The following is a 26,659-nucleotide window of genomic DNA, read 5'->3' as shown; positions in this document are numbered from 1 at the left end:
CCTCCCAACACTCTGTCCAACCACTGCTTTGTGTCCCTGCCCAAGTAGCTGACAGCACCCACACCTGGAAAAGGCTGGTACAGGTTTACTAGCTATGCTCCCTTTTGCCCAGACTATACAGTAGTTTTCACTGCCACCAGAACCCCTTATCAGCTACTTTAAGGCCCTTAAAGGGTGTCCAGTTTTACTGTGTAATATTAATACAAATTGTTGTTTGACCAAGAGCAAGGCTATTGGGAGTGGCCCACACAGTGTCATCAAATAAGAAGGTACACACTTTCTACATAGATCAGCCACAATTAAAGGTATCTAACAAGTAGTAAAAACAAGACAATGCTAGATGTATAGTAAACAGTGACACCAGAGTGCAAAACCACAGGAGATATTTAAAACAACATTGCAGGACAGTCTCAAAGAAAAACATCTAAACTAAGCTTTACCATATTCCTGACTGAAACTACCTTCATTAGAGCACAGCAGATGTGGTGAATGGATCTTCTACTTTTCAGGTCCAAGAGAATACAGAATGCTCTGTCTTGCTAAGACTTCTCAAATTAATATCTTAAATATCACTTCTGGGATAGCTTGCAGAATATTATTTCTTATCTGACTTTTAGTTCCAAGGCCCAAAACAGCCGTTGATGGCACCTGGTAGCATTAGGCATTGACCTGTAAAAATACGTAGGCAGGGGCTTCTCATATCTTTGGCAGATGCTGGAAGTCAAAACAGTCACATTCCTTCATGTTTTCTGTATTGTCGTTAATTAACTGTCTTGATCCTAGTACAGACGTGTCTGTTGCTGTATTGAAAACTGTAAGATTAAAAAAAAAATGTAATCTCCGTGGTATCCCCGAAGTCTCAAAACCCACTAAACCAAGTGTAGTGGGTCCAAAAACAAAACTATGTAAAACTTCTCTGAGAGATTCAGTCCATATATCTCCTAGTTAATCAATGTATATTAATCAGATCAGACAAAAGTAGTAGAAGTAGCAAACTTAAACTTGACAAGTTAAAAAAAAAAAATAAAAATATATAGTTGTACAGAATTACTAAGTATTCAAAAGTAATGCAAGGCAGACAGTTTGTTTCCAGTCGAAAATACTTAAGTACGAAAACAAGCAATCCAAGTAAAACAGAGTAAGTTTCCTCACAAGCTTTCTAAATATATATACTTTTTATTAGGCAAGGGAGTGGCTTATTGTGCTGTAAAAGTGTTATTGGTACACATGTTAAATTCACATCCCTTCCCCCATCAGTGTGACATTCGAAATGGTCCTGCCCTACTCAGTAGCTGTCATAATAATATAACCCTTATGTACTTAACAAAATTTATAATGATGTGGTACTCCAGCCATGTAGTATATGTCTTGGATAAAATAACAGACTTAATAATCAAGTTTTGATTTTATCCAAGACCATGTACTACATGGCTGGAAATATAAGTTATCTATCTGTTCTACTTAATCTGGTTAAATAGGAGGTACCACATCATTATAAATCTCATTTAAAGTACATGAGGGTTATATTATGACTGCTACTAAGTAGGGCAGGACCAGCTGGAAAGTCGCACTGTTTGGGATGTGAATTTAACATGCGTACCAATAACACTTTGTTTTACAGCACAATAAACCACTCCTGTGCGTGTGTATAATCTCTATCCAACTAGCTTGTGAGGAAACTATTACTCTATTTTCATTTTACTTGGATCCCTTGTTTATGTACTTTAATAAAGGATTTTCAACTGGAAACAGACTGTCTTGCTTGGATTACTTTTTCTAAAATTTACTACACTAAGGTTAACCTCTTGTGTCCCAGTTTCCACTGTTAAAATGTTTATATTTTAAACAGTTACAGTAGTGCATTCATATTTCTGTTCTTTTCCAGTAGGACACGCTGTGGATCCATTTTAAACATAAGCCTTATGCAAATACCCTTTTCAACACAAACATCTGGACAAGCAGTTTGATATTTACATGACATGCTTTTCTGTTAACATTTGTAACAGAAGCATCTTGCACAAATCATTTCGATAAGTCACAAATGACCTATAATTTGCAAAATTCCAGTTAGCTGGGCTGGCAGTATCTCCTTTGTTTCCCATCCACTTGTCAAGGTTTCTTTTGAAGAGTGTTGGTGAGGAGCTCTGCCTAATGTAGATTGGGATCTTGTTCCAAAGCATGGGAAGTCTCTGGGACAGGAATCTATCCCTCCAGCACGTCCTATTTATTGTGGTGTGGTGAGGTTTAGATCCCTCGAGGGGATAAGGTTTTCTTTAGGTGGAGCGTGTCCATCAATTCCAGGTTGGACATGACCTTGTATGTCAGGCAGAGATCACCTCTGAGTAGGCGGAATGCAACATAGTAAAACTGTAGTTTCTTCAGTCGAGCTGCATAGGGCATCTGTTTGAGGCCATTGATCCTCCTGGTGAGGTACCTCTGTGGTCTTTCCAGCTGTTGCAGGTGTCTTGTAAGGTACATCCCAAATGGCTCTGAGTAGAGGGGCACAATGACCTCTTGATTTGGATGCAAACCCTTTTGTGATTAGGTGGGCCACACAGGATTTTCTAACCACTTTGGCAATGTGATTATCAAAGGAGAGATTACTATCTTCTTGGGTCCTCAGATCCTTCATTACGTCTTCCGTATTTAGGGGACCATCACCTATGTTGGTAGTTTGTGGTTACTTTGCTTTTTTCCAAAGGGGATGACTATGCACTCTTTGGCATGTAGCTTGAGGCCATGATTTGACACCAGGTATCCATCTCAGTGAGACCCTTTTGCAGGATGTCTGTGTCAACCGGAGAATTCAGTTATAGCCCCTAGTTTGCTGTTGGCTGCGAACTTGGTCAGCCATAGTTGTCCTTTGCTTGCTTGTACCTCCTGAAGTATGTGCAAAACAGGAGGGGTCCTAGGACTGAGCCCTGGGAAATGCCACTTCTAACCAGTTTAGAGTCGGACCTAGCTCCTTCAGTTCACCATGTGGGTTCTGTCAGTGAGCCAGTTGGCAACCCTTCTTGTGACGTAGGGGTTTATATTCAGGCTGGTGAGCTTATCTATAATACCAGAATGGGGAATGATGTCAAAAGGCCTTTGCAAGGTCTAGGTAGGCTGTCTACCACCTTTCCCTCGTCTATAGCCTTGTCAAAGAAGTCCTCCAGGTTCAGGAGGCATGATCTGCCCATAACAAAGCCGAACTAGGTAGGGTCCACTGTTTGGAGGTTCCCAATCTCTCTGTTAATGAGCTCCATGGTGATGTGCTCCATAACCTTGCAGACCAAGCTAGTCAGGCTTATACGGCGATGTTCCAGGGATCTAGTTTCTGTGCACCACTCTATGGGCACATAGCCTGTGGAGAGGCTGAGTTTAAACAGTGTGTTTAGGTGAGGGGTTGGTTCGTCATTGAGCTTTGTGTAGGACGCAGCCTGGGACACCGTCTGGTCCCATTGATGCTGTGTTTTTGGTTTTGGAGAGGGCTGTTTTAACCTGAGGTTCTGTGATTTCAGGGGCACTACATTATTCTGGTATGGTTATGGGCTCTTTTGGGGGTGAGGGGGGTGAAGTTTGCACTGAACCTGTCTGCCAGGATGTTGACTATATCAGTTGGTTCAGTGAATTTTGTGCACTAACTCCAGAGCAGTTCTGAGAATTGCCACTAGATTCTTGATGTAACTAAAGAATGCCTTGTGGTTATCTTTGGAGTCCTTGGCAATTTTTCTTTCGAAGCTCACCTTGGATGATTTTGAGGGATCGTAGTTTCTTGCTGATACTGATCAGGGATCGTAGTTTCTTGCTGATACTGATCAGGGATGTCTTCCCTTCTCGGGATTTTGCTCTCTTCTATACTAGTTTCCTCCTGTTGTATAGCTTGTTTTATGGCAGGGGTCCACCAGACTGGTTTCCTTTTCTTGGAGGAGTGAGTCTTGGTTTTGCTTGGAATAGCACGATCCACGCATGCTTGTAGGTGCCTGTAGAATGCATTAGTGAAGGATTTTGCAGCTTGGACAGTTATCCTTTGGCATGGCGGCTTTGAAAGTTTCCGCCTCTGTCTTAAGTAATGTGAAGTTTGCTTTTGAAAAGTTTTTTGCTGTGGTTTCCTTGTTTGATCTAACCAGCGAGGGGTTGACCTTCGGTATGGAACACTGGTCACCCATGTTGGTGATGACCAGGTCCAGTATGTTGTCACCTCTGGGAGTGTTGACCAGTTGATCCAGGGCATCTGAGTTTATAAATTCTAGGAAATGTTGGGCAAGGGAGTTAGTACTTGGTAGTTCTCCCAGTTAATGTTTGGGTAATAGAAATTGCCTAATATTAGGATGTTTGGTAGGACCTTTGTTTCCAGAAACTCGGAATGGACGTCCTGGGACATGGTGGGTGATCTGTAGCAAGCTACAATTTGAATTGCAGTTTTGCCTTTTAGTTGCACATGGATGATCTCTGAAGCATTGATTGTGCTGTGCCACTAACCTGGAGTTTGACTTTGATAATCCACTGGGCCTAGAAGAGCCTGTTTCAGTGGAGGCCCGGGGAGAAAAGCTCCACAGGATATAGACAGTTTTTTACAGTAGTTTATACAGAAGTAAAGTAGTAGAATAGTGAAAAGTATGGAGATAATATACAATTTGTTAAAATAATATTTCTAATCCTAGCTAATGACTTACAAAAGTGAGGCTTCATGTAGTCTACATTAAAAGTCCAGACATTTTAGATGAAAAAATATAAGTAAAAAGTTATGTACAGATACAGCCTTTTTTTTTTTGTTAATATGTGCAGTCTTGAAGTCGTTGGGTCAGATTACACTCTTCCACCTAGGCAGAGGTAATGAGCATGTTTCGGAAAGTGCACTAGACCTTTGTAAATTCCCCCTTTTTGGGACAACCTGGGAAAAGTGGTTCTGGGTAGCTGACTTGTTTAGAGTTGTAGTTTGTGCATATTGATTGAGGAATCCCCAGGTGTACAGGATGCCTATTGCCTTACCCCCCAGCTAGATTGCAGTAAGTCATGAGGTATAATGTAGCTAGCTAGTTTGAGAAACTCTCTGGTAATGTAGACATAGAGCAGCTTACACACTTCTAGATGGAATATTTTTTGACAAGCTGCGTCTTGGAACAAGTCTGTGCACGTGGCTGTAAAGTGGGTAATTTAATACTTGTGAACCCTTCACATCACTGAGTGGTAGCATGAGAGTTTGCTTATTCTTTTCAAAAACAGTAAGAATCCTTTGCTCTACTGTGGATTTTCAAGGCAGTTCCACAAAGTTCCTTGTGCTAAGAGTACAATGAGCCATTCCAAGTGTAGTTAGCAATACTTCGTCAAACAAAGATAAGCTACAAGTTGAAGCAGTCTTCGAATAATGAAATTTGGCAGAAATGTGTGCAGCTTATCCAGGTAAAATCCGAGCAAGAGCTCTTCAGGGGCTGTGTACCAGTAATGTATATCAGAGTACTACAGCACTTGTAAAATAAGAACTGGTTTGTGGAGGGTCTGTATGATTTAAACCAAGGTTGTGCCAGTTGAAATAGTTGACCCGCCACAACCTCTAGAGACTTCTAACGACTCCCAGTAAGCACCCATGATACATAGGGATCATACTTCTCAACCGCTTAGAGCAAGAAATCTGGACAAAGCCATAAAAGCAGGGCAAAGGGCCAAAAATGGGGACAGTTTTTTAAATATTGTTCTTACAAACTTGGAAAGTTGGCAGAATAACTAGCTTTACATTGGCATGAATTTTCTGAAGGATATGAAGAATGAAACTCAAATCTGTCATTTATTTTTGAACTTCAATCTTTAGTGATTTGCCACTAGTTTGCCAGAAAAACACAATTTTATGAAAATCAGACCAAACGTGAGGCCAAAATCTGGATATTCTGCGAAATCTGTGCGTTTGACAGGTATGATAGGAACACATTTGGACTGCATGGCTATGATTTTAAGGGGCTCACTTGTTAGCCTAATATACACCAATGCACCTGAGTAGTGTGGTTAAATTTGTGATGTAAGAGCTGGCATGCACACACATTTAAGTATCTAAGCAAGTGGGACAAAAAGAGAATACTGTCCGCTTCGGACTGTTAGCATTACACTTGCATGGTAGCATGCATTTCTCTTATTATCTCCTTTTAAATACATTCATTCCTTTCTCAATAGTTTTCGGTATGCTATTTAACTTCTCCAGCACTCATTCCAACAACTTATTCTGTGAGTCTCTGCGACAGTCTCTGAAAAGGCAGTTTCAGTGAGTGTTGTCGTGCTGCTAGATCTTCGGCTGTAAACTGGGGATTAAATCTATCTCCTTCAGTTTGTGCTTCTCTTCCCCAGCATGTCAAGTCTTTGCTTGTGCCACTTTGCTGTCAAGCTTGTTGCCACTGGACCCCCTGGTACTCTTCAGGATTGTTGTCAGAGTGCAGTTCTATGCACAGGATTGTTGTCAAAAGTGCAGTTCTATGCATTCAGCCTTAACTGCCACTGTCCTACCCACTTATCAGCTTTGTCAAATCTTTCCTTGACAGTTAAACGCACCCTCCTGTGATTGCTGACCCTAACATTGTGGTAGTAGCTACAACAGGCCTGTAGCTCTTAGCTTTCTCATTTTGTGTGCCCACTGTTTTAACTGTTCAGTTATCACAATCCGGCCCTATATCTGTCCCAGCATACCCCCTCCTGTTTTTGTGAAGACTAACAAAATTCAGTGCCTATTTTCCCAGTCTCCCCCTCATCTGCTCAGCCTGCTTTCAGCATGCCTGATGCTTTTTATTTTTTGAGATTCTAGAAAGTCTATATGTAGTAATTAAAGTTGTAGATTGCTTGTTTTGATCTGGGATTATGCAAGACTAGCACGATTTTGGGTCTTATTTGATGTCTGATGCAGAGTGGCACAAAGGCTTTGATTTTTGATGATTGTTAAACTGTTGGACTGAGGTGTAAAGCTTGAGTAACAGCAAGTGCCAAATGTGATACTAGTGCCTGGGACACATACTGGTGTCAAGTTCCAGATATCTGATGAAAACTGCAAGACACACCAACTGTTACTAAGGAAGCTATTGGAGCATCATGACATCTGCAGAAAAAGTCTGGAGCTTTGAATCGTTAGTTCTGTAACAAGCCCCCTTAAGCTCTAACATGTTTTTCTCAGTCCTTGGTTTAGGAAGGATGCTAGTTGGTTAGGGCTCGAGTTAAAAGGTTCTGCAAGAAAGCAGGCTTGCATGTGTTTGGTGTCTTGGCACACCAGAAAATGACCACGGTTTATTCCATGATCACATCTTTGGCAAAGTAATTTCTGGTAAATAATTGTGTAAAGCTTCAGTTAAATGCAAGATGATGAGTGAACTTCAAAATTTGATTCAGTAGCTCATATGAGCCTAATTCAGTAGTTCATATGAGCCCAGGAAACTGACATAGCTGACCTAACAGAACATAAGTTGAGCAGAAGGGTCTTTGGGAGACTCATTCTTTTAGATTATTCTGCAGCTTCCACAGTCTCTCATGAATGAATTCTGCAGGTTTGCTAGAGAAGATGGTCAAGTTCTTGGATAGGCCGAATGTCTATACTTGTACTAACAACCACAAAGAAATGTCCAGATAAAAATACAACAACCAGGACCAGTCAACAGAATTTATTCTCTCTCCTGTGCTTCGGCACAAGCCTTCAAGGATTACAAAAAATAAAAATTAAACAAAAAACATCTTTATATATACACCCACACACATCAGTTATACAATTAAAAACAGTCAAATCAGTAGGTTCATAGGTAGGTACTAGGCTATTGGCCCTAGGGCCTATATAAGCCTAGCCAAAAATGTACCCTGGCTTTTGCCACCCAAGAAAATTATTTTCCACAGAAGTGATCCCTGGGGTGAATTTCTATTTTCCATCCAATCATCAAGATTTTTCTTGAGTGCTAATGAGGAGCTCTGTTTGACATAGGTAGTCTGTTCCAGAGTATGGGAAGTCTCTGAGACAGGAATCTATCCCTCCAGCATGTTCTGTTTTATTGTGGTGACAATGTTTAGGTCCCTAGAGCATGTAGCTAGGAGGGATTGGGATTTCTTTAAGTGGAGCATGTCCAACAGCTCTGGGTTTGACGTAGCTTTGTATGTTGGGCAGAGAGAGCCTCAGAGTAGGCGATATGCAACGGAGTAAAGCTGGAGTTTTTGAGACTGTCTGCGTAAGTCATCTATTTGACGCCAGTAATCCTCTTTGTGAGGTATTTCTGTGGCCTTTCCAGTTGTAGATGTTTTGTGAGGTATATACCAAAAGGGGCATTGTACTCTGTAATGGGTCTGAGTGATGAGTAGAGGGGAACAATGACCACTTTTTTTTTTTTTTTTTTTTCCTGGATGAGAAACCGTTTGTGATGAGGTGAGCCATGTAGAAGGATTTCCTGACCACTGTGGCGATGTGATTATCAAAGGAGAGACTACTGTCCACCTGTGTCCCAAGGTCTCATCACATTTTCTGCATTAAGTAGACTACTAGCTATGTGGTAGTTCATGGGTACAGAGTTTTTATCAAAGGGGATTACAGTACACTTTTTGGCATTGAGCTTCAGGCCATGGCTTTGACACCAGGTATCTGTCTCAGTGAGGCCCTTTTGTAGTATGTCCACATCGTTAGGAGTTTCAATTATGGCTCCTGGTTTGCAGTCCTCTGCACACTTTCTTAGCCAAAGACCACCTGTGTTGGCCTGTACTTCAGAGAAGTAGATACCAAACAGGAGAGGACCCAGGACTGAACCCTGTGGTACTCCACTTGTTACTGGTCTGAAGTCTGATTTGGAGTCCGCTAGTTTCACAGTGTGGGTCCTGTCTATGAGCCAGTTGGCAACCCATCTTGTGACAGGGATTTATACCTAGTTTAGTCAGCTTATCTATAATTCCAGAGTCTGGGATGGTGTCAAGCCTTGGCTAGATCTCTGAGCTGTGTGAGCCACTTTACCCTCATCTATGGCTTTGGTGACTGCTTCAAAGAAGTCAGTCAGGTTTAGGAGACATGATCTGCCTTTTACAAATCTGAACTGGGAAGGGTCCAGAGTTTGGAGATTACCAATGTCTTTGTTTATGAGTTCCGTGATAATACGTTCCATGGCCTTGCAGACCAGGCTTGTCGGGCTAATGGGGCAGTAGTTCCTGGGGTCTGTCATGGCTCCCCCTTTGTGGAGTGGGATAACCGTCGCGGTGCACCATTCAGTGGGCACAGAGCCTGTACTTTTTACATTCAAGATTCAGTCCCAAAGGGGACATGGTGTTGAACTTTAGTTTCTTTTTTATACTGAACAAAATCCTAAAGGTAATCTTTCCAGAATGCTAGCCTTTAAGTCATGCACATTAGAATTGTGACATTCTAAAAAATGTTTGACCGTGGGTCTCCATCTTATTGTTTCTTATATTTCTAATATGCTCTTGTAGCCTACATTTAAAATTTCTTGTTTTCTACAATGTAAACAAGGCCACATGAGCATTGTAAGGTGTAAATAACCCCTTGTTTCACAATTAAATATTTCTGACTGAGAGAACCTATGTCCATTGATAAAATCAAATGTTCTAACCATATATGTACAAACATTACAATGTCCACATGAATAAGTGCCTAAAGGTATGTTAGTAATAGATTCAACTGGAAAAATAAAATTGTGTACTAAAATATCCCTAAGATTTCTACCTATTTTGTATGATGCACCTATGTATGGGCACAAAATATTGGCTAGCTCATATTTAAATGCCGCCAATAGTATTTTACTATATCAATAAGTATAGGACTGACTGAATAAAACCATAAGTGGTAATGAAGTATTATTTTTTCTCTTATCTTATGTTCTTGCATATTAACCGTATCAACATGATTTTGAACATAATCCTGGACTCTGTGCTTAGTACTGCTTCCCTCTATGACTCTCTTAATAGCAGTAGATACATTTTCCCGATTTTATATCCCCTAGAAGTAAACGTGATATAATCTATTAATTTCTCTCTTAAAATCCACTTCATTATTACAGTCTTCTAATTCTAATACATTCACCATAGGGAAGTGAAGAAATGGTATAACCTATAATGTATAAAGAGTGTGTTTATTTTTTAAAGTTCAACACCAAGTCCCCTTTGTGACTGAATCTTGAATGTAATTGGAAAGTACTGATTTAATTGATTTTTTTTTTTTTTTTTTTGTACTCCTTGAAGGCTGGAGAGTGTAAATTCTGTTGACTGGTCCTGGTTGTATTTTTGTCTGTACTTGTACTGCCTAAAGCACTATAGGTAGGCGATAGAGGGTCTGTGCTTGTTTAAAGCTATTCTCTCTCTAAAGTTAGTAGTTGGTGCAGGCAAAGTCTGTAAAAAAATCTCACATTTGCTTGATGTCGGACTAAAGTGACCTTTGTACGGCTATTCATAAAATGCAAGAGAAGAGATTTTGTCGATCCTGCCTTCCATGGAATGAGGAGCGGAGTTTCAGTATAAAGGTGATCATGTTTAAATTGTACAAGTTCTTCTTCCCAAATATTGGTCAGCTTGGTTGTGAGAAGACTAGATTGCCACAGATGCCAAGAGCAGTGCTTTTGTATATCCTTTAAAAGTTCTTTTTGAGGCATTGAACACCTGAAGTCATTTCTGCTATGAGCTATGAGTTTAACCTTTCTAACCAGTGGTACTTCTGTTTCATGTATGTACTGTCCTCCAGGGTTACGGGCTGTTGTAAGGAATGATGCAGGAGTTTGTCACTTCACAAGTTATGACCATCCTGGTTAAGGGACGTTCTTATCAAAGATTTGCCTTAAATGTTTGAAGGACATGGTCTTGTCATCCCTTTCCAAACCTTTTTATTTATTCAAGTGTGGAATCACACTTTGTATTTTGTCAGACCCCACCCCCAATGAAATATGATGGACATGTATCCCATTAGAACTGTGGTTTAACATAACTTCATTTGCAGAAAGTTTATTCTGAGTTTGTGGAATGACTCTCTAGGAAGCTCCAGATGTGCACTTTGAAACCCCTAACCCTTAAACTTTGAGCAGTGTGTTCCTTGTATGCATCTCTCCAAACTGAATCATCTCCTTTGTGGAAACACTTCTCTCAAATCTTTATTTTCCAAGACATTTTTCCTTCAAATAGTGTCTGCCCTTCTGTTCTGTTCTTGACTGAAGGTAGTGCCAAGTTCTACTTTCACTGGCTAATTTTTACAGCCAATGAGAAACTGACTACTTAGGGTCCTCTAGCTATGAGATTTCTGTTTCTGATGGTGGTAGAAGGCATGATGTGCCAGCATAAGAACTGCAGAAGCTGGCCGCTTCTCCCACTACAGTCACTGCTTGAGTGAGCAGAGTTTGAAGGATTAGCACTGAAAAAGTCTCAGAGAAGCTGTGATGGAACTAGGTATCTGTCTGCATTGGTCTATTTCTGTTTGCGCTCTAGAAAAAGATTCCATGTTCTGCAACTGTGTGTTTATTTTATTTATTTTTTTTATTATTGCAAAATACTGCTAAATTTTTTTGCCATAAAACATTTTCTGCTTAATCATTTAAGTTGATGCAAGATCTGTTTTGCTAATTGTTGAAGTGAAAACTACACTTGATATTGGGCTTCTTGAGCAGTTGAGACAGAGGTGACCTGTCCATTCAGTGCCATGGACTGTTGGTGTGGACTGCTCCATCAGAGCATGGAGAATTTTCCCAATGTGTAATAACTTGCAGGTGTCCGGACGCAGTGCAGCCAGTATGATTAACAGCCACGTGTCTGTTTTGCATCTCAAGGAAATATGCATGTGTAACTGCTAAAACGCCAGTGATGCATCCTTGCTGCACAGTGATACAACTCCATAGTTGTACCTGCTTCGTGCCAGTGCAGAAGTAGGCCCTGCATGCATTTTCACTTCATTGCCCTTGGATGAAACTGGAACAAGACTTTGTGTATGCTATGGACTTTGTCCACATGGGCTTCTATGTAGTATTCTTTGGGGCTATTTGCTTTAAAAAGCTTTTGGAGTATGTTTCTAGACATGTAGACTCTCTATCTTTAGCAAAACTTTAACTGTTTTGTATAGTCCCTTACTCAGTAAGTTGTTTGCAGCTTTTTTTTTTTTTTATTCTCATCCATGTTTCTGCTCCATTGTGTTTTGCTGATCTTATTAAATGGCTGGTGTGACTGAACACCTGCACACGAGCAGTGGGTTTTGTGGTCCCATTGTTTCTGCGCTTTAGCAAGTGTTCTGATTATCCTTGTATCTGTAAGGTTGTACTCCTAGCTTTTCCTGAAAGGGAAGGAGCCACTTTCCAGTACTTGTGTTTTTTTACTAAATTAGTAACTACACTTAACTCTGCCAATGAAATTTACTGTTGATTCTGCCCTAAGTGCAGTCATTGTTTTTAGAAGCTTTCTGATGCTAGATACAAATGTGCTAATCTGATTAGATGCTTCCAGTAAGATTGCTCAATTGAAAACTGTAATCTTTCTCTAGTTCCCCTCCTTGCTAAAAGAGGTACTGATGCTGAAAGATTAAACAAGTGGATAAGAATATTTAATTGCTGTTGCACTGTTTTGACTTCTCATTTTTAGAAAGTGAACCTTGGGTTCTGTACTTCAGTGGACAGAGGCAGGCCCATGACAAGGTTGTTGTCTTTCGGCTTTTCCCGGTTAGGGGTTGCCACAGCGGAACTCCGGTCCGCTAATGATTGGTAGTTGATTTTTACGTGCCGGGTTACCAGCCCTGACGCACAACCTTCAACGAAGGTATGCCCATTCACGCATGTCTCCACGCAGAAGACGCTCTAGCTGAGAATCTAACCCGACAGCGTCTTACTGTGAGGAGACAACGCTACCGCAGCAGCACCACTGCTGCAGAACTTTATCAAACCTAGTAGTAAATTGAGATGCAGCAAGTTTAAGGCACTGTCTGTTTTGTGCCATTTGCTTGTTACAGATAGAATTCACATTTATAGTGGTAACCTTTGCAAACTTGCCATTTGCTTGTTACAGATTTGAATTCACTTTTATGGTGGTAACCTTTGCAAACTTGCTTACTCTGGGTTGCACAAAGTCTTGTACAGTGCATCTTGTTTCATGTTGCAGATAATTGGAACATTTCCACACGCAGCCCTTATTTCACCTGCATAGAAAGCCAGAGTTCTCTTAGCATTGCTTTTAATATGCAACATTGACCAAGCAGTGGTTGTTACGTACAACACACTCAGAAAATGACAAGCTGTGGGAATTTTAAGATTTTCTAAAGTGCACTTCTTGTCTTAAGAGATCTACACTTTATCAACTACATTGTAGCAACCAATAGAATTGATGATTTGTAGCTTAAGCACTGCAGTTCCCAGTACTTGCAACACCTTTCCATGAGGGTATGTGGGACGAGCCAAGCGCGGTGTATCATTCATTGGTCCACATTGCATTTTAGAGGGTCACAGAACCACTTTTGGCTTAATTTAAAGGAGAGTCTGTTCCAGGGGGCGGGTTCTTTAGGATCGTCTTCTGCCAGTAACTTGTGTTGCAGCGAGGCAAGGTCCTTAGGTATGTTGCATGTTTTGTGATTTTTTTTTTTTTTTTATGAAGGAGACTACTTAGGGTGGGGTTAACTAAGGACCGTGATCGTCCATAAGGAGTCTTAAAAGAGTGAACTGAGTTCAGCATAGATACTGGAACTCTGACTCTTGAATTTCATTTGTGAGGAAATGGAGCCCTTACAGTTGGGTTCCATGTCAGAATGTGTACTTGACTAATAAGGGAGGAGTAGAGGTATGATCTTGGACCTACATGCTGATTACCCAGAACCAAGTTATTTCCACAAACTCCCTCAGCATAAAATAAAACATAACTGAGGTTATGGATTACCTGCAAAGTGAAGGATTTGGTGTAGAAAACAACATCGCAGCAAGACCCTATGGAATATAAAGATGCTAAATGGATAGAAGTAAAATAAGTTCAAATGTATAGGATATGAAATGCAATGAAGTAATGGCCAGAGATATTGAAACAAAGTTAAGAAAAGCTTCTCTGGGAAACCCCAAGCCCAGATGCAGTACGACTTCTGGCTAAAAGTATTAACATCTTTGCATGAAGATTTATCCATGAGTAAGAACTACTTATGTGAGCACCCTAAACAGACTGAAGCTTAGTTAACAGGGAAAACGCTCTTAAGAGCGAACCAGCAAGCTCTCGTAAAAACTGTAGACCATGGGACCAGATAACATCCCAGGCTGCATCCTGCATGAACTCTGGCGTGAACATGCAGCACCATTGGGCACCCAATTCGACCAAAGCCCGAGTACTGGCTTGTTCAGCCGAGTGCAGGACAGCCACAGTCATCCCTTTACACAAAGGTGAAGCATCCACCGATCTGAGAAATTATAGACCCATCGGCCTAACTACCCTGATCTGCAAGGCCATGGACTGGATTATCATGGACCTCATTAACAGGGGCATTGGCAACCTCCAAACACTGGACCCCACACAGTTGGGCTTTGTCAAGTGTAGGTAATGTCTGTTAAATCTGGTAGACTGAGACAAGTCGCCAAAGCCATGGAAGAGGGGAAGATTGGACACAGGCTGCCTTAACCTGGCCAAAGCCTTTGATGCTATTCCCCACTCTGGCATAATAAACTCTCCCAACTAGGCATCAATCCATATGTTATCAGATGGGTAGCAAACTGGCTCACTGTTAGAACCCACCTAATCAAGATAGGGGAAGCCACCTCGAGCAGTAGACATGTAAAAAGCAACATACACCAGGGATCCGTCCTGAGGCCACTGTTATTTGGGATGTACTTCTCTGAGGTGCGGGCCAAAACCAGTGAGCTATGGCTGACCCAAGTTTGTATATGATTGCAAGCTGGGCGTGGTAGTCAATCAGCCAAGTGATGTGGACTTCTCCAAGAGGGTCTCGCCCAAACAAATGACTGGTGCCAGAAATATGACCTCAAGCTGAATGCCATAAAATGCATTCTCCCCTTTGGGGAGTGACGTCCTCACGTTATCACGTGACTTCCCAAGCACAAAGTCGGTCTTGAGGGATTTGGGCACCCAAGTTAATAGCAACCTGACTTTTGACCACCATGTTCTTTCTGTTGTACAGAAAGCTTTCTGCATGGCCCACCTCATAAGTAAGGGTATCTCATCCAGGGACAAGGTCATGACATCCCTGTATTCTTCCCTTGTAAAGCCAGGTGAATATAACTCCCCCTTCGGCATGTACCTTGAAAAGCACATGCAGTAGCTGGAGAGACCATGAGGTTCCAAACCAGGAGAATCCAGGGCCTCAAACATGTACCCTACACAGCTGGACTAAAAGCCCTGTCACTCTGCTTTGTATGCCACAGTCTGTATGAAAAAGTAATCTCAGACCCTGCATTGTTACTGCTGCATATCCACAAGTCAAGCTCCACTTGAATAACCTGCACGTATGACCTCAACCTGGTCTGTGACATCGATATGACTTGTTGATGGGACAGAACAGATTTGCATCCCAGACCCCCCCCCCCCCAATCTGTGGAATAGACTCCCTCTTCACATCAAGCGGAGCACCTCATTATCCCTCAAGTGCAACCTGGATAACTGGATGGGAAACAATACACTGGACAGGGGATTTGGGTGCTGACTTGTCTAAACATGGACTAAACTCTTGGCTAGGCTTATAAGGGCCTCAGGGCAATAGCCAGTAACTTCCACAGTCCTGTGACCAATAACTTGCCTTCCGACAATGTATAAACTGTACAATGGAATTGATGCCTACCAGAATTTCGTTTAGAAGAAAACTGTCATGGCAGTAGAACAAGGTAATAAGTCATATGGAGTAAATCATTTGTTTTAAGTAAAAGTCATCATGGCATCTACTTTTCTGAAGTTCAAGCCAGCACAAAGGGTCTCTGGTTAGCTAAATTTACGAATGACTGCAAACTAGGAGCTGCTATTGATTCTCAAGTTGATTTAGACATTTCTGCAAGATGGCCTCACAAAGACCAGCGACTGGTGCCAGAGCCATGGCCTTAAGCTCAATGCTAAAAAGTGCGTAGTCATTCCCTTCGGGAAGAACACTGTGCCCACGAAATACCACATAGACTGTAGCCCACTGAACTCCGAAGGTGTGATGAGAGATTTGGGGACACAGGTAAATGGCAACCTCTCCTTTGACAACCATGTTGCCACCGTCGTTGGAATGTCCTTCTACATGGCACACCTCATTACAAAAGGCTTCTCGTCCAGGTAAATGTCATAATCAATCTCTACTTGTCCCTCCTTCTACCTCTTATAAGAGTACAATGCCCCCATTCGGCATGTACCTCACTAGACCCCTTCAACTGGAGAGGCCACAAAAGTTCCTCACAAAGATGATCTTAGGACTCGAAAACATATGCCCTATACAGAGAGACAAACTCCAGCTATGTTCAGTCTCGTATCCCCTACTTAGAGGCGACCTCTGCTTGACCTACAAAAGCCATATCTGACCCGGTGTTAGACATGCTTCATCTGAATCCCATCTCAGTCCCTCTGTGCCACACACTGTAAGGACCTTATCACCACAATAAACAAAACCTGCTGAAGGGACAGGTTCCTAACACAGACTTCCATACTCTGGAATAAACTCCTCATTCATGTCAAGCAGAGAGCACCTCACTGGCCCTCTTCAAGAAGAATCTTGAGTGAATGGGTAATGGGAAATACATCCCCGGGGATCACTTCAGTGGCCTTGCTCGATAGGGACATAGGGAACTAATGTCCAGCAGTAAGATGCCTGGGAATATTCTTGGGCTAGGTTTGTATAGGCTCCAGGGCCTGTAGCCTAGTACACACCTCTGCGAACTGTAAAGAGAGGAATCCCAAGTATGGTATGGATAGACTTCAAAAAAGCATTTGACAGTCTCACATTTGTGGATACAAGAGTGCTTAATGTAACAGATGCGCCGTACACTGATATTATTCCACTGGATAAAAATTCAGTGTGATATTCCATGGTCACTCTATCACTGCTGCTCTTGTCTTCCCATTAAGCGGTTTGCTTAAGAGATTAGGTCATGGCTACAATATGGCTCCCGGAAAAAGATATAAAGATTTCTCATCTTTTTGTAGATTATTTAAAACTGTATAGCTCATCAGATGCGGAATTGAAAGCACAACTGCAGTAGTCAAAACTTTTTCAGATTGTCATTTGCTCTGAATCATTGGGGTCTGCTTGCAAAAGCAACATGCAAAGCAGAAAAGCTGCAGCACCAAGAAAATGTCAGTTTGGGACAAGAATGTGATCAGGATGGAATGCAGGAATGGTTAAGGAGGAACGAAGTTTAACCAAAAGACAGGTTAATATTAGCGGTCCAAGATGGTGGACTTTTAAGCCCATTGAACATGTGGGAGGCAAATGTAGGTTTTGTAAAACGGACTTGGAAACAGTTGCACATCTTGTTGCTGGTTGTGAGATATTAATGGCAGAACTGTGTACTGAAAGGCATAATAATGTGGTAAGACTTTTGCATTGGGGATTGTGCAAACATTATGGTATTGAAGTAGCTGAAAAACACTGGAAATGAGCCACAAAGCGTCCTAGAAAATGAAGTCTCGATCACATGAGATCATTCATTACCAACAGTTCAAAAGATAGATGCAAGAAAACCAGATATAGTAGTCCACGAAAAGACAAATGTAGCATTGATCACTGAAATGTCAACACCTAGTGACTAGTGTCTTATGTACAGCGACAGTCATAAAATACCAGGATTTGCAGGCAGAAACTAGGGCCATGTAGACAGGATACCCAGACAGTTCAGCAGTACTAAGAACAATGGGTCTTGTCCAAGTAAGATTCTAAATCCTTGCGTCACAGATGCGTGCAACTTCATACAAATTGCAGGAGGGGTCATTACTGGGCACATTGTGGGTGCTGCGAAGAGCTCTTCTGGTTAACAAAGATTGCACCAATACTAATTTCATAAACATTAGTCATACTTTGACTTGGGAATGGGGTCCATTCCTGTCACTGTATTGGAAAACCAAGAGACTTTGTCTGGCCAACTCCTCTCTAATGCTTCATACAAAGCCCTGTAATTCAAAAGCCACTACAAGTGGCTGCCATCTGTCCCATCACATAACCTCTTAAAAACTACACAAGGATTTCAGTCTTAGCCCTAGTCTAAGCTACCTTCCACAGATCACTTATCAAGTCACACAACTCTGCACTGCCCCCTTTTCCAAACAGACACACAAGCCTGCTCTTTCAAAATGTAAACATCTGTAGCAAAATGCACTACAATAATGCGTGCATTGCTCATTACTCCTCTGAGACATTTGTGGCCACTGAAACCTAGCTTAAAATGAGATGAGCAAATCCTTCTTCCAGGCTGTACCACCGTAGACTGGACCAAAAGAGTACAAAGTTGGAGCAACTGTCATAAAAATAACATGGAACTAACACTTCACTAGTTTCAAACGTGTAGGACTGTTCATATCTAACATTAAAATAATACAAAAGTGTATGTGTTGCAGCTTATGTTCATCAAGTAATAGTACTGGCGCAGCTTAAGCAGCTCGGGATGATTGCCTGACACAGTTGTTGACCACCTCCCTATCTTTGCCCTGACGTATCACAGCACCATCAATAAAATAATATACAGACAGCACAGTATGTCCACTCTTGGACGATTATCCGTCAAAAACGCTAATTGGACCCTAATAATGGCCCTAGATAATGTATGTTACTTTAAATAGATTTTAGTGGGGCATGATTTAAAATTTATTTTGCATTTGTTTACCGGGAAAGTCTAACTGAAACAAGGTACATTTACAGCGGAGGCCCAGGGAAAAAAGCGTTCTTAACAGTACAAATACAACAAATGACAAACATTTCTGTACAGAGGCATCTGTACAATCAGAGCTCCATGGCTTTATATGACAACACATAATCCATAAATGACTTCTATACAGTGGCATATATACAGTCAAGGAGATTTTTCGTACCTTAGTTTGATTTGAGCAAGCTTTGTATATAGATAGCAAAACTTTGAATTCTGTATTGTTAGTACAAAGCATAAAAGTGAAGGAATGGAATCTGGAAAATAATGCTATTTGGGAGATATGCCATAGCGTGAGAAATAGTTTGTAGGATAGTAGTTCTTGATGGGGAGTATTTTAGTATAGAATAGCTGAGGTAAACAGTGAGGAACTGATGTGTGTGGCAAGTTAGGAGAGCAGAAAAGATTTTGTGATGCAGGGACAGCGCCATGGTTGCAAGAGGTGCGACTTTAATGATGTCTTGAAAAAGTGAGATGGATGGTGCATAGGAGATGCTTTTGGGGGAGGTTATTCCATTTCCTAGCAATGGTGTGGGAGAACAGACTTTTCCCTGCAGTGTTATTGGCTTTGGTTATGCAGCGCAGGGTTTTGTTGGATGAGCGTAGAGGACGACTTGCAGAATATTGTTTTGGGGTTTTCTTAGTGTTCCTTATTTTGATGGTGAGGACTAATTAGTGATGGCTAATTAGCTGAGGGAGTTCTAACCACTGTAGTTGCTTCAGGGAAAGACTGTGATGACGTCTAAAAGTAGAGTTGTTAGCGAAATTGTAACATGACTAGTTTAGTTTTGTTTTAGGTCTGTTTTCCTGATATGAATTTAGAATTGATGAATACATTAGGGTAGACGAGGTGGGTTTGGGCTAAGGAGATTCTAGCTTGGTCCGATGGGAACCGTTTGTGTTTGTATAGGGTTCCTAGTTTCTTATGTACCTTTGTGATGGTTTGTGAGATATGGACATTAAAGTTTAGAGTATCTATTTCAATCCTGAGCAGCTTAGTGTGAGGGGAGGAGGAGAGATTGGTCCTGTTTTTGGAGGTGAGTTGTGGATTTGAATTTATTGGGGGGTAATTTGGTCTTGTTGGGGTTTAGAATGAGTTGTATATCGGTAATCCATTTCTTGGGTAAGATTTTGATTATGGATGGGGCTGAGCATATTAGGGTGGAGTCGTCTGCGTACTGTATAAGTGATGCATACAGGGTGGAAGTATGTAGTTTTAGTGAAAAATGGTGAATAGTAGAGGAACCCAGTATTGATCCTTGTGAGATGCCTATAGTAGTTGATAATAGTGGAGATAGTGTACTTTGCCATTTAACTGTTTTCTGTCATAGAGCTTCTAAACTATGTAGTAGTAGAGGGGACAAAGGCTAAGGTTGACTGTGTCTAAGAGTAGGTTATGGGAGACCATATCAAACGCTTTTGATCTAGGAATATGGCTGAGACTAATGTTCTTTCTTAAATGGTTAATCTGATTGGTAAAGGAGAGTAGAGCAGTGGTTGTGCTATGGTTTGGGTGGAAATCATGCTGTGTGGGGGAGTGGAGGTTATGTGAGGGTACGAAGTGCATTACCTGGGTGTGAATAAATTTCTCCAGAAGCTTGAAAAGGGGGGACAAGATAGCAATTGACCAGTAGTTTTAGTTCGTAGGAGTTTCTGCCTTTGTGAAGAGGAATTATGTGACTCTAGATGGGGTACATGGGTTTCTTGTATAGAGTGGTTTATAAGAACTGAAACTGGGTAGGCTAGTGATTCTGCAGCTAATTTGTGGGTAAACCATCTGCTGCGAGTGGTGGGTTGTAGTTTAGAGAGTAGCTTTTTAACTGAACAGGTCGGTATAGGTGAGGGTGAAGGAGAGTGTGTTTATTCTACAGCTGGGGTGGTTTTGGTGTTCTTGTTGGATTGATAATGTGAGAGAGATTCATAATGTGAGAGAGATTCTATGAAGTGATGGTTGAATTCTGAAGCTATGCTATCTATCAGAATAATTGTTGGGAGATGGGGTGGTGGTTTTGACTGGTTTTAGAAGGGTATTGATGGCCTGACAGAACTTTTGCGGGTTTCTAGAGTGCTTGTTTTGGATGTCTAAGCAGTTTGGGTTTTGGCCTTATTTCGTAGTTCTTGATATTTCTGTCTGTCTTGGAAAGTGTTATTTTTCCAGGCATTGTCTCTGGCTTTTATTAAGGCTGTTGTTGTCCTATTTAGCCATGGGGCATAGTTCACTTTAGTCCTGAGTTTCCTGATGGGAACTAGTATATTTAGTCATAAAAGTAGAATTAATAAAATCAACTGTGTGGTCTAAAGGTAGAGTTTTTAATGGATTCCAGTCCTGTTGCTGGAGCGTACTGTTAGGTTTGTGGCTTGACTTTGTGCTCGTCCTTAGTCTCCTTGAATAGCATGGATTTGGGTATTTTTGCCTGTTTTCGAAGGAGGAATGTGGGGCAGTGATCACTGTGTATCAGGTAAGCAGCCCACATGATTTTCTGTGGGGATATTAACTCGTGTCCAGTCTAGAATGGAGGTTTTATTGGATTTTTTGTCTACTCTGGTGGGTTCTTGGATTAGTTGTGAGAAACCAAATAAGTTAATATGGTTTTGCGGGGTTGTTGGAGTTGCAGGCTAGCCAGTCTTAAGTTTAGGTTGCCTAGCAGGACAGTTTCTTGAGGTAGATTGATTTGCGGCCCATTGTAGTATCCCTTCTATTATAGGCGAGTTATTTCCTGGAGTAATATAACTGCAGAGGATGTTTCTCTGATTTAAGGGACATAACTGAGCCTAATGTCTCTGCATTCTGGAATTTGGGAAGTGGGGTTTTTAGTGGTTGGAGGTTGAGTGTATTTTTAAATAAGATTGCAACTCCACCTCCCTTTTTGGTACCTCTATCTTACCTTGGGATGTTATAGCCTGGGGGAAGAATTTCTTAATTTTGTGTGGGAGGTTTTAGCCCGGTCTCTAACGGTTAGTATGTCTGGGGAGTAGTGGGATATGAATGTGTGAAAGTCATGTAGTTTGTTGGATATGCTACGTGTGTTTTTTATTAATAAGTAGGTCTGACGTGCGTTTCTGAGATAGGATTGGGTTGCTTGGACCTGACGTGTGTTTCTGAGATAGGATTGGGTTGCTTGGACCTGGGTTGGGGTGCATGTCCCCTGAGATTAGTAGCCATTTTCCTGAGGAATAGTGCGAGTTTTATGGCATAGGCTATATCTGTGACTTTTGGATAATTGTTGGCCTTTTGTGAGGTAGTGTGGTTGCTGTTTTGTGTAAGTAGAGTAATGAGTTTTATATATGCGTTATATAGTGTGGAGCATATTATTATTTTGTGTGGGTGTGTGGTATGTGGTAGGTAGTGTTTGTTGGCATGTTAGTGTAAAATCAAATCCTACGCGTTGGATAACACACACAACAAAACTGTTAATGGATAGAAGGGGGCCTGGATAAGATTGACCCAACAAACTTGGAACTCACTTTGTCAGTAATATGGCTTTCAGACCAAGCATAGCACCACAACTACACTTCAGTTTTACCAGAATAGTTAATGGTAAGAGGAATAAAGGTAACAGTTTGTCTCGCTTGACTTGTTTAAAGCATTCAGCAAGGTTTGTGTTCAAAAACTCCTTGCAACACTTTCCTGACTGCATCTTTCACAATCTGCTCAATAGGTAGCAAGCTGTGGAAGGGCAATGTAACTTCTTATCCCTCTTAGTAAGACTCTGTGTGTCTGTGTGTCTGTGTGTCTGTGTGTCTGTGTGTCTGTGTGTCTGTGTGTCTGTGTGTCTGTGTGTCTGTGTGTCTGTGTGTCTGTGTGTCTGTGTGTCTGTGTGTCTGTGTGTCTGTGTGTCTGTGTGTCTCCATAAATTTTACAAAAAAGATCCAGTGCATTTTGTCAATGCCTCTTTCATTGTAGAGCAAAAATGGAAATAAAAGTAAGTGTTCCTGCAACTGTTTGGATCTGGGACAGAAAACTAAATAGTGTACTTTGAGCTCTCCCCCCGGCCCCCATTTGAAAAAGGACATGCCATGTAGCCCAGTCAGACTATACTGGCAAATAAATGCTGAATACTTATTTCTACATAGTGGTCAAAGGAGAGGACACTGACCGATGTGCTCAGGGTTGTGACATCAATTTTTTTTTTTTAAGGGTGTACCATGGTGCAACGGTAGCGTTATTGCCTCACAGCAAGAGGTTCTCCTGTTCAATTCTCGGCTGGAGCGCCTTCTGTGTGGAGTCTGCATGTCCTCCCCGCGTTTGAAAGACGTGCGTGGAATGGGCATGCCTTCGTTGAAGGTTGGGTGTCGAACTGGCACCTCGGCACCCATAAAACAAATCTGCCAATCATTAGCTGTGGTAACCCCTAACCGGGAAAAGCCAATAGAAAAACAGCCATTTTAATATGGTAGGAGCAATGATGTGCCCATTGGTAAAAGGTATAATACTAAATGTTTTGGCATCTACTTCGGTTGTGGTACCATTTTGAGTTCTTTATAGAACCAGGGAGTTGCAGTGGAGTTACTGACTGTTTAGTCCTCAGATTTTATTACCAAAGGCCACTGTCAGTGGTGGACATAAAGAAGTAACTAACCAAACAGGAGCAGCCCAAGTATGATTGCCTTGTGGGGCACATCTGGTGTAGTCCTTTTAGGAGTGGGCGCCCTGATCTTAACTTGATTGGTTCTGTTTATTGGGTGACCTAAGGATGTATATACCAAGTGAGGAATTGTGCTGAAAGTTCTGGCTAGGTTGAGGTAGACCATATGTAACCTTTTCCACTCACTAACTTTTCAGAGAAGTCTACCAGGTTAAGTGAACAAGATGTACCCTTCATAAATGGTCTGATTTGGGTCAGGTACTTTAGTGGCTGCACGTAGGAGCGGTTTAATGATTGGATTTGTTGTCTCACAGATAAGATGCGAGGCTCCTGGTTTGGTCATTGCAGAATCAGTGGTGGGGCCTGTTGTGTAGAGGAATGACTGACAAAATAAGGCCATGTCAAACCCTGATTTGATGAATATGCTTCACCTCAAAAAATCTAGATCCCTCAGAACCACAAGGGCGGGAGACTTAAACCTTGACACTGTTATTAATAGAACATGCTGGAGGGACAGATTCATCACCCAGAGACTCCCTATGCTGTGGAACAAAATCCCGGTACATGTGAGGCAGAGCACCTCGCTGGCCTTGTTCAAGAGGAATCTTGACCAATGGATGGGAGTAGATATACCCCAGGGATTACTTCAGTGTCACTGCTTGACAGAGGCACATCAAAATAATAGGCATAGTTTTATTCAAACTAAAGGGGTGGCGAAAGCCAAATAACTATGGGCTAGGCTTATAAATGCCCTTGGGCAGATAGCCTAGTATGAACCTATGAACCTAAAAAACCTGATGAAAAGCTGAGGTTGAACTTGTGTGTAGTGAGGTAGTAAGTCCGTGCTTTGTACTAGTAAGGAAGGACCAAACATTGTAGTGTCAGTTACTGATTCACTTCTGGGTCTTGGTGGGGCTGACAAAGGGGTCAGGTGTATATGGCCTAAGTGAGGGTGATGGGGGGAAAGAACAAAATTTGCTTGCTGATGTATTAGCTGTGGCTTTGATGGCAGATGTGGTGGAAAAGTTAAGTGCAGCTATGAGCAGTGCTGGATGTTGAGCATTTACCTAGGTTTTTCAGAGGTGTAGAGTTCTGAGTGGAGGGAACCCCCCCCCCCCCCAGTCAGTTGTGAATTCATTGGTTTCTGACGTATATATTTGCTATGCTTGGCCATTGTTGGATAAGGTATATACACAGATTGTATGGTGTGTGTTCTTGAGGAATATACTTTTTTGTGATCCAGTGTAGTATTTAAGTTGCATTACAGTGCAGTTTTGAGGAGTGCATCTGAGTGTTCTAAAAATGGGACGTTGCAAACCCCCTCCAATTTCTAAACCTTAATACTAGGTGGCGGCATTAACCAAGAACACACTGCATGTTGGCTTCCCTTCCCAATTGCTGAGTCTGATCAGGCTCTACCATACTCATTCTTGTAGTAAATAAACTGTAGTGTCTTTTTTTTCTGTTGCTAGCAATTTTGTTATGCTGTTAAATGTTTGACCTATATATTTTTCCTTGTTAGGTGACCAAACTGAATGAAGCATTATCTAATGAAGACCGAAACCTATTGTCTGTGGCATACAAGAATGTGGTTGGTGCCAGGCGTTCCTCTTGGAGAGTCATAAGTAGTATTGAGCAGAAGACTGCAGCAGATGGCAATGAAAAAAAGCTAGAGATGGTGAAGCAGTACAGGGAGAAAATTGAGAAGGAGTTGGAAAGTGTCTGCAGAGATGTTCTAAGTCTTTTGGAAGATTTTCTAATTAAAAATTGCAATGACTTCCAATTTGAGAGCAAAGTCTTCTACTTGAAAATGAGAGGTGACTATTATCGCTACTTGAGTGAAGTAGCCACTGGTGAAAAGAAGACCTCTGTAGTGGAGGCCTCTGAGGCTGCTTACAAGGAGGCTTTTGAAATCAGCAAGGAGCACATGCAGCCAACTCATCCCATCAGGCTTGGGCTTGCATTAAATTTTTCCGTTTTCTATTATGAGATCCAGAACGCCCCTGATCATGCATGTCTGTTAGCCAAACAAGCTTTTGATGATGCCATAGCAGAGTTGGACACATTAAATGAAGACTCCTACAAGGACTCTACTCTCATTATGCAGCTGCTGCGTGACAACCTCACGCTGTGGACAAGTGACCAGCAAGATGATGAAGCAGGCGATGGCAACAACTGATACTTGCCCACAATGTCTGTGTACACATCTAATAAATTAAAGATATATATATATATATTGTGCTTAACAGGTACATGTGTTGTCAGCATAGCTACTCCACTTAAGAACATCAGAATTAAAATTAATAGCTTAGGCTAAACATTGGCATTGTTTGTATTTAGGCCACTGTAATCTTTATTTTGCTGTATTCTTAATGGAATAGTGCAGAATAAAAGTCAACAGCTTGCTTTTTTTTAATGTGCTAAAAGCTGGTTCTGAAATTTTATTCAGGAACTGAATATAAAGCAGTGGTTCTGCAGTTTCAGGAAAATTCTGAAACATGTAACATGCATGCAGTAAATGTATATACACAACAGCTAAAATGCTCACACCGATGCATACAGCCAAGATGCCACTGTCCCTATCACCCTGCTGCTGATCACAACATCAATGTGATGACAAGTTTAGACTGCACTGTTTTTTGCTTAAAGAACTTGTGTTCGATATGCTGAGTTTTATAGCAAGAGCATATTGATTTTTCTGTCTTCAACATGGAGATTTTTTTTTTGTTTGTCATTGCACCAATTTAAAAGTTTTGATACCGGTACAAACATCCTGGAATATATTGTTTTGCAGTTTTGTACATTTGTTTCCATTTTTACAGTTAAGAATTCCGGAATAACTATTAAAACATCAGAATGGAATGCAGTGATGCAAGTAGCAGTGAAACTGTGTATAGAATGCCAAACTTTAACTTCAGTTGCTTTGGAACAGAGTGGGTGGAATAAATGCTGCTTTATGGTATATTATATCAGTATGATCTCTCTCCTTTTTGTTGCAGAAGTTTCAGGTAAATGTCCAAGTTGCTCATTAGTGTTCCTTTGTTTATTTATCCGTGTTTTTATTGCACTCAACTAAGTGTAATTATTGTGCTTGCAGTTTCGAGAGTTGAGCATCTAGACTCATGTAAATGTCAAAGCGTAAATGTTTCTTGCCCATCCTCAAAAATGGGCATCCCAGCTGTCTATCTTCATAAAGGGTTACATTTGAAATGCCACTCATTTTTGTCCCCTTGCTGTACTGATGAAAGAACCTTGGTTACTGGGTTTGAGATTGTGATACAACTGGGAATGGGAATTTGCCTTTTC

The 26,659-nt window shown here is 41.4% G+C and overlaps 1 protein-coding gene across 1 annotated transcript in view; it reads left to right on the top strand.

The window, feature by feature from the left end:
• The window catches only part of YWHAH (tyrosine 3-monooxygenase/tryptophan 5-monooxygenase activation protein eta), a 41,888-nt gene extending 15,568 nt beyond the window's left edge, over nt 1-26,320 (top strand). Inside the window, exon 2 of the mRNA XM_044068863.1 lies at nt 24,876-26,320. Coding sequence (XP_043924798.1) covers nt 24,876-25,532 — 657 coding nt within the window. The 3' untranslated portion in view covers nt 25,533-26,320. The remainder of the gene's footprint in view (nt 1-24,875) is intronic.
• Nucleotides 26,321-26,659: the final 339 nt, after the last annotated feature.

Source organism: Protopterus annectens, chromosome 4.part0 (genome assembly GCF_019279795.1).
Source record: "Protopterus annectens isolate FY-2018-M chromosome 4.part0, PAN1.0, whole genome shotgun sequence".
NCBI classification, from domain to species: Eukaryota; Metazoa; Chordata; order Ceratodontiformes; family Protopteridae; genus Protopterus; species Protopterus annectens.
The sequence above is the reverse complement of the archived record's forward strand: the minus strand, read 5'-3'. Positions and strand labels throughout refer to the sequence as shown.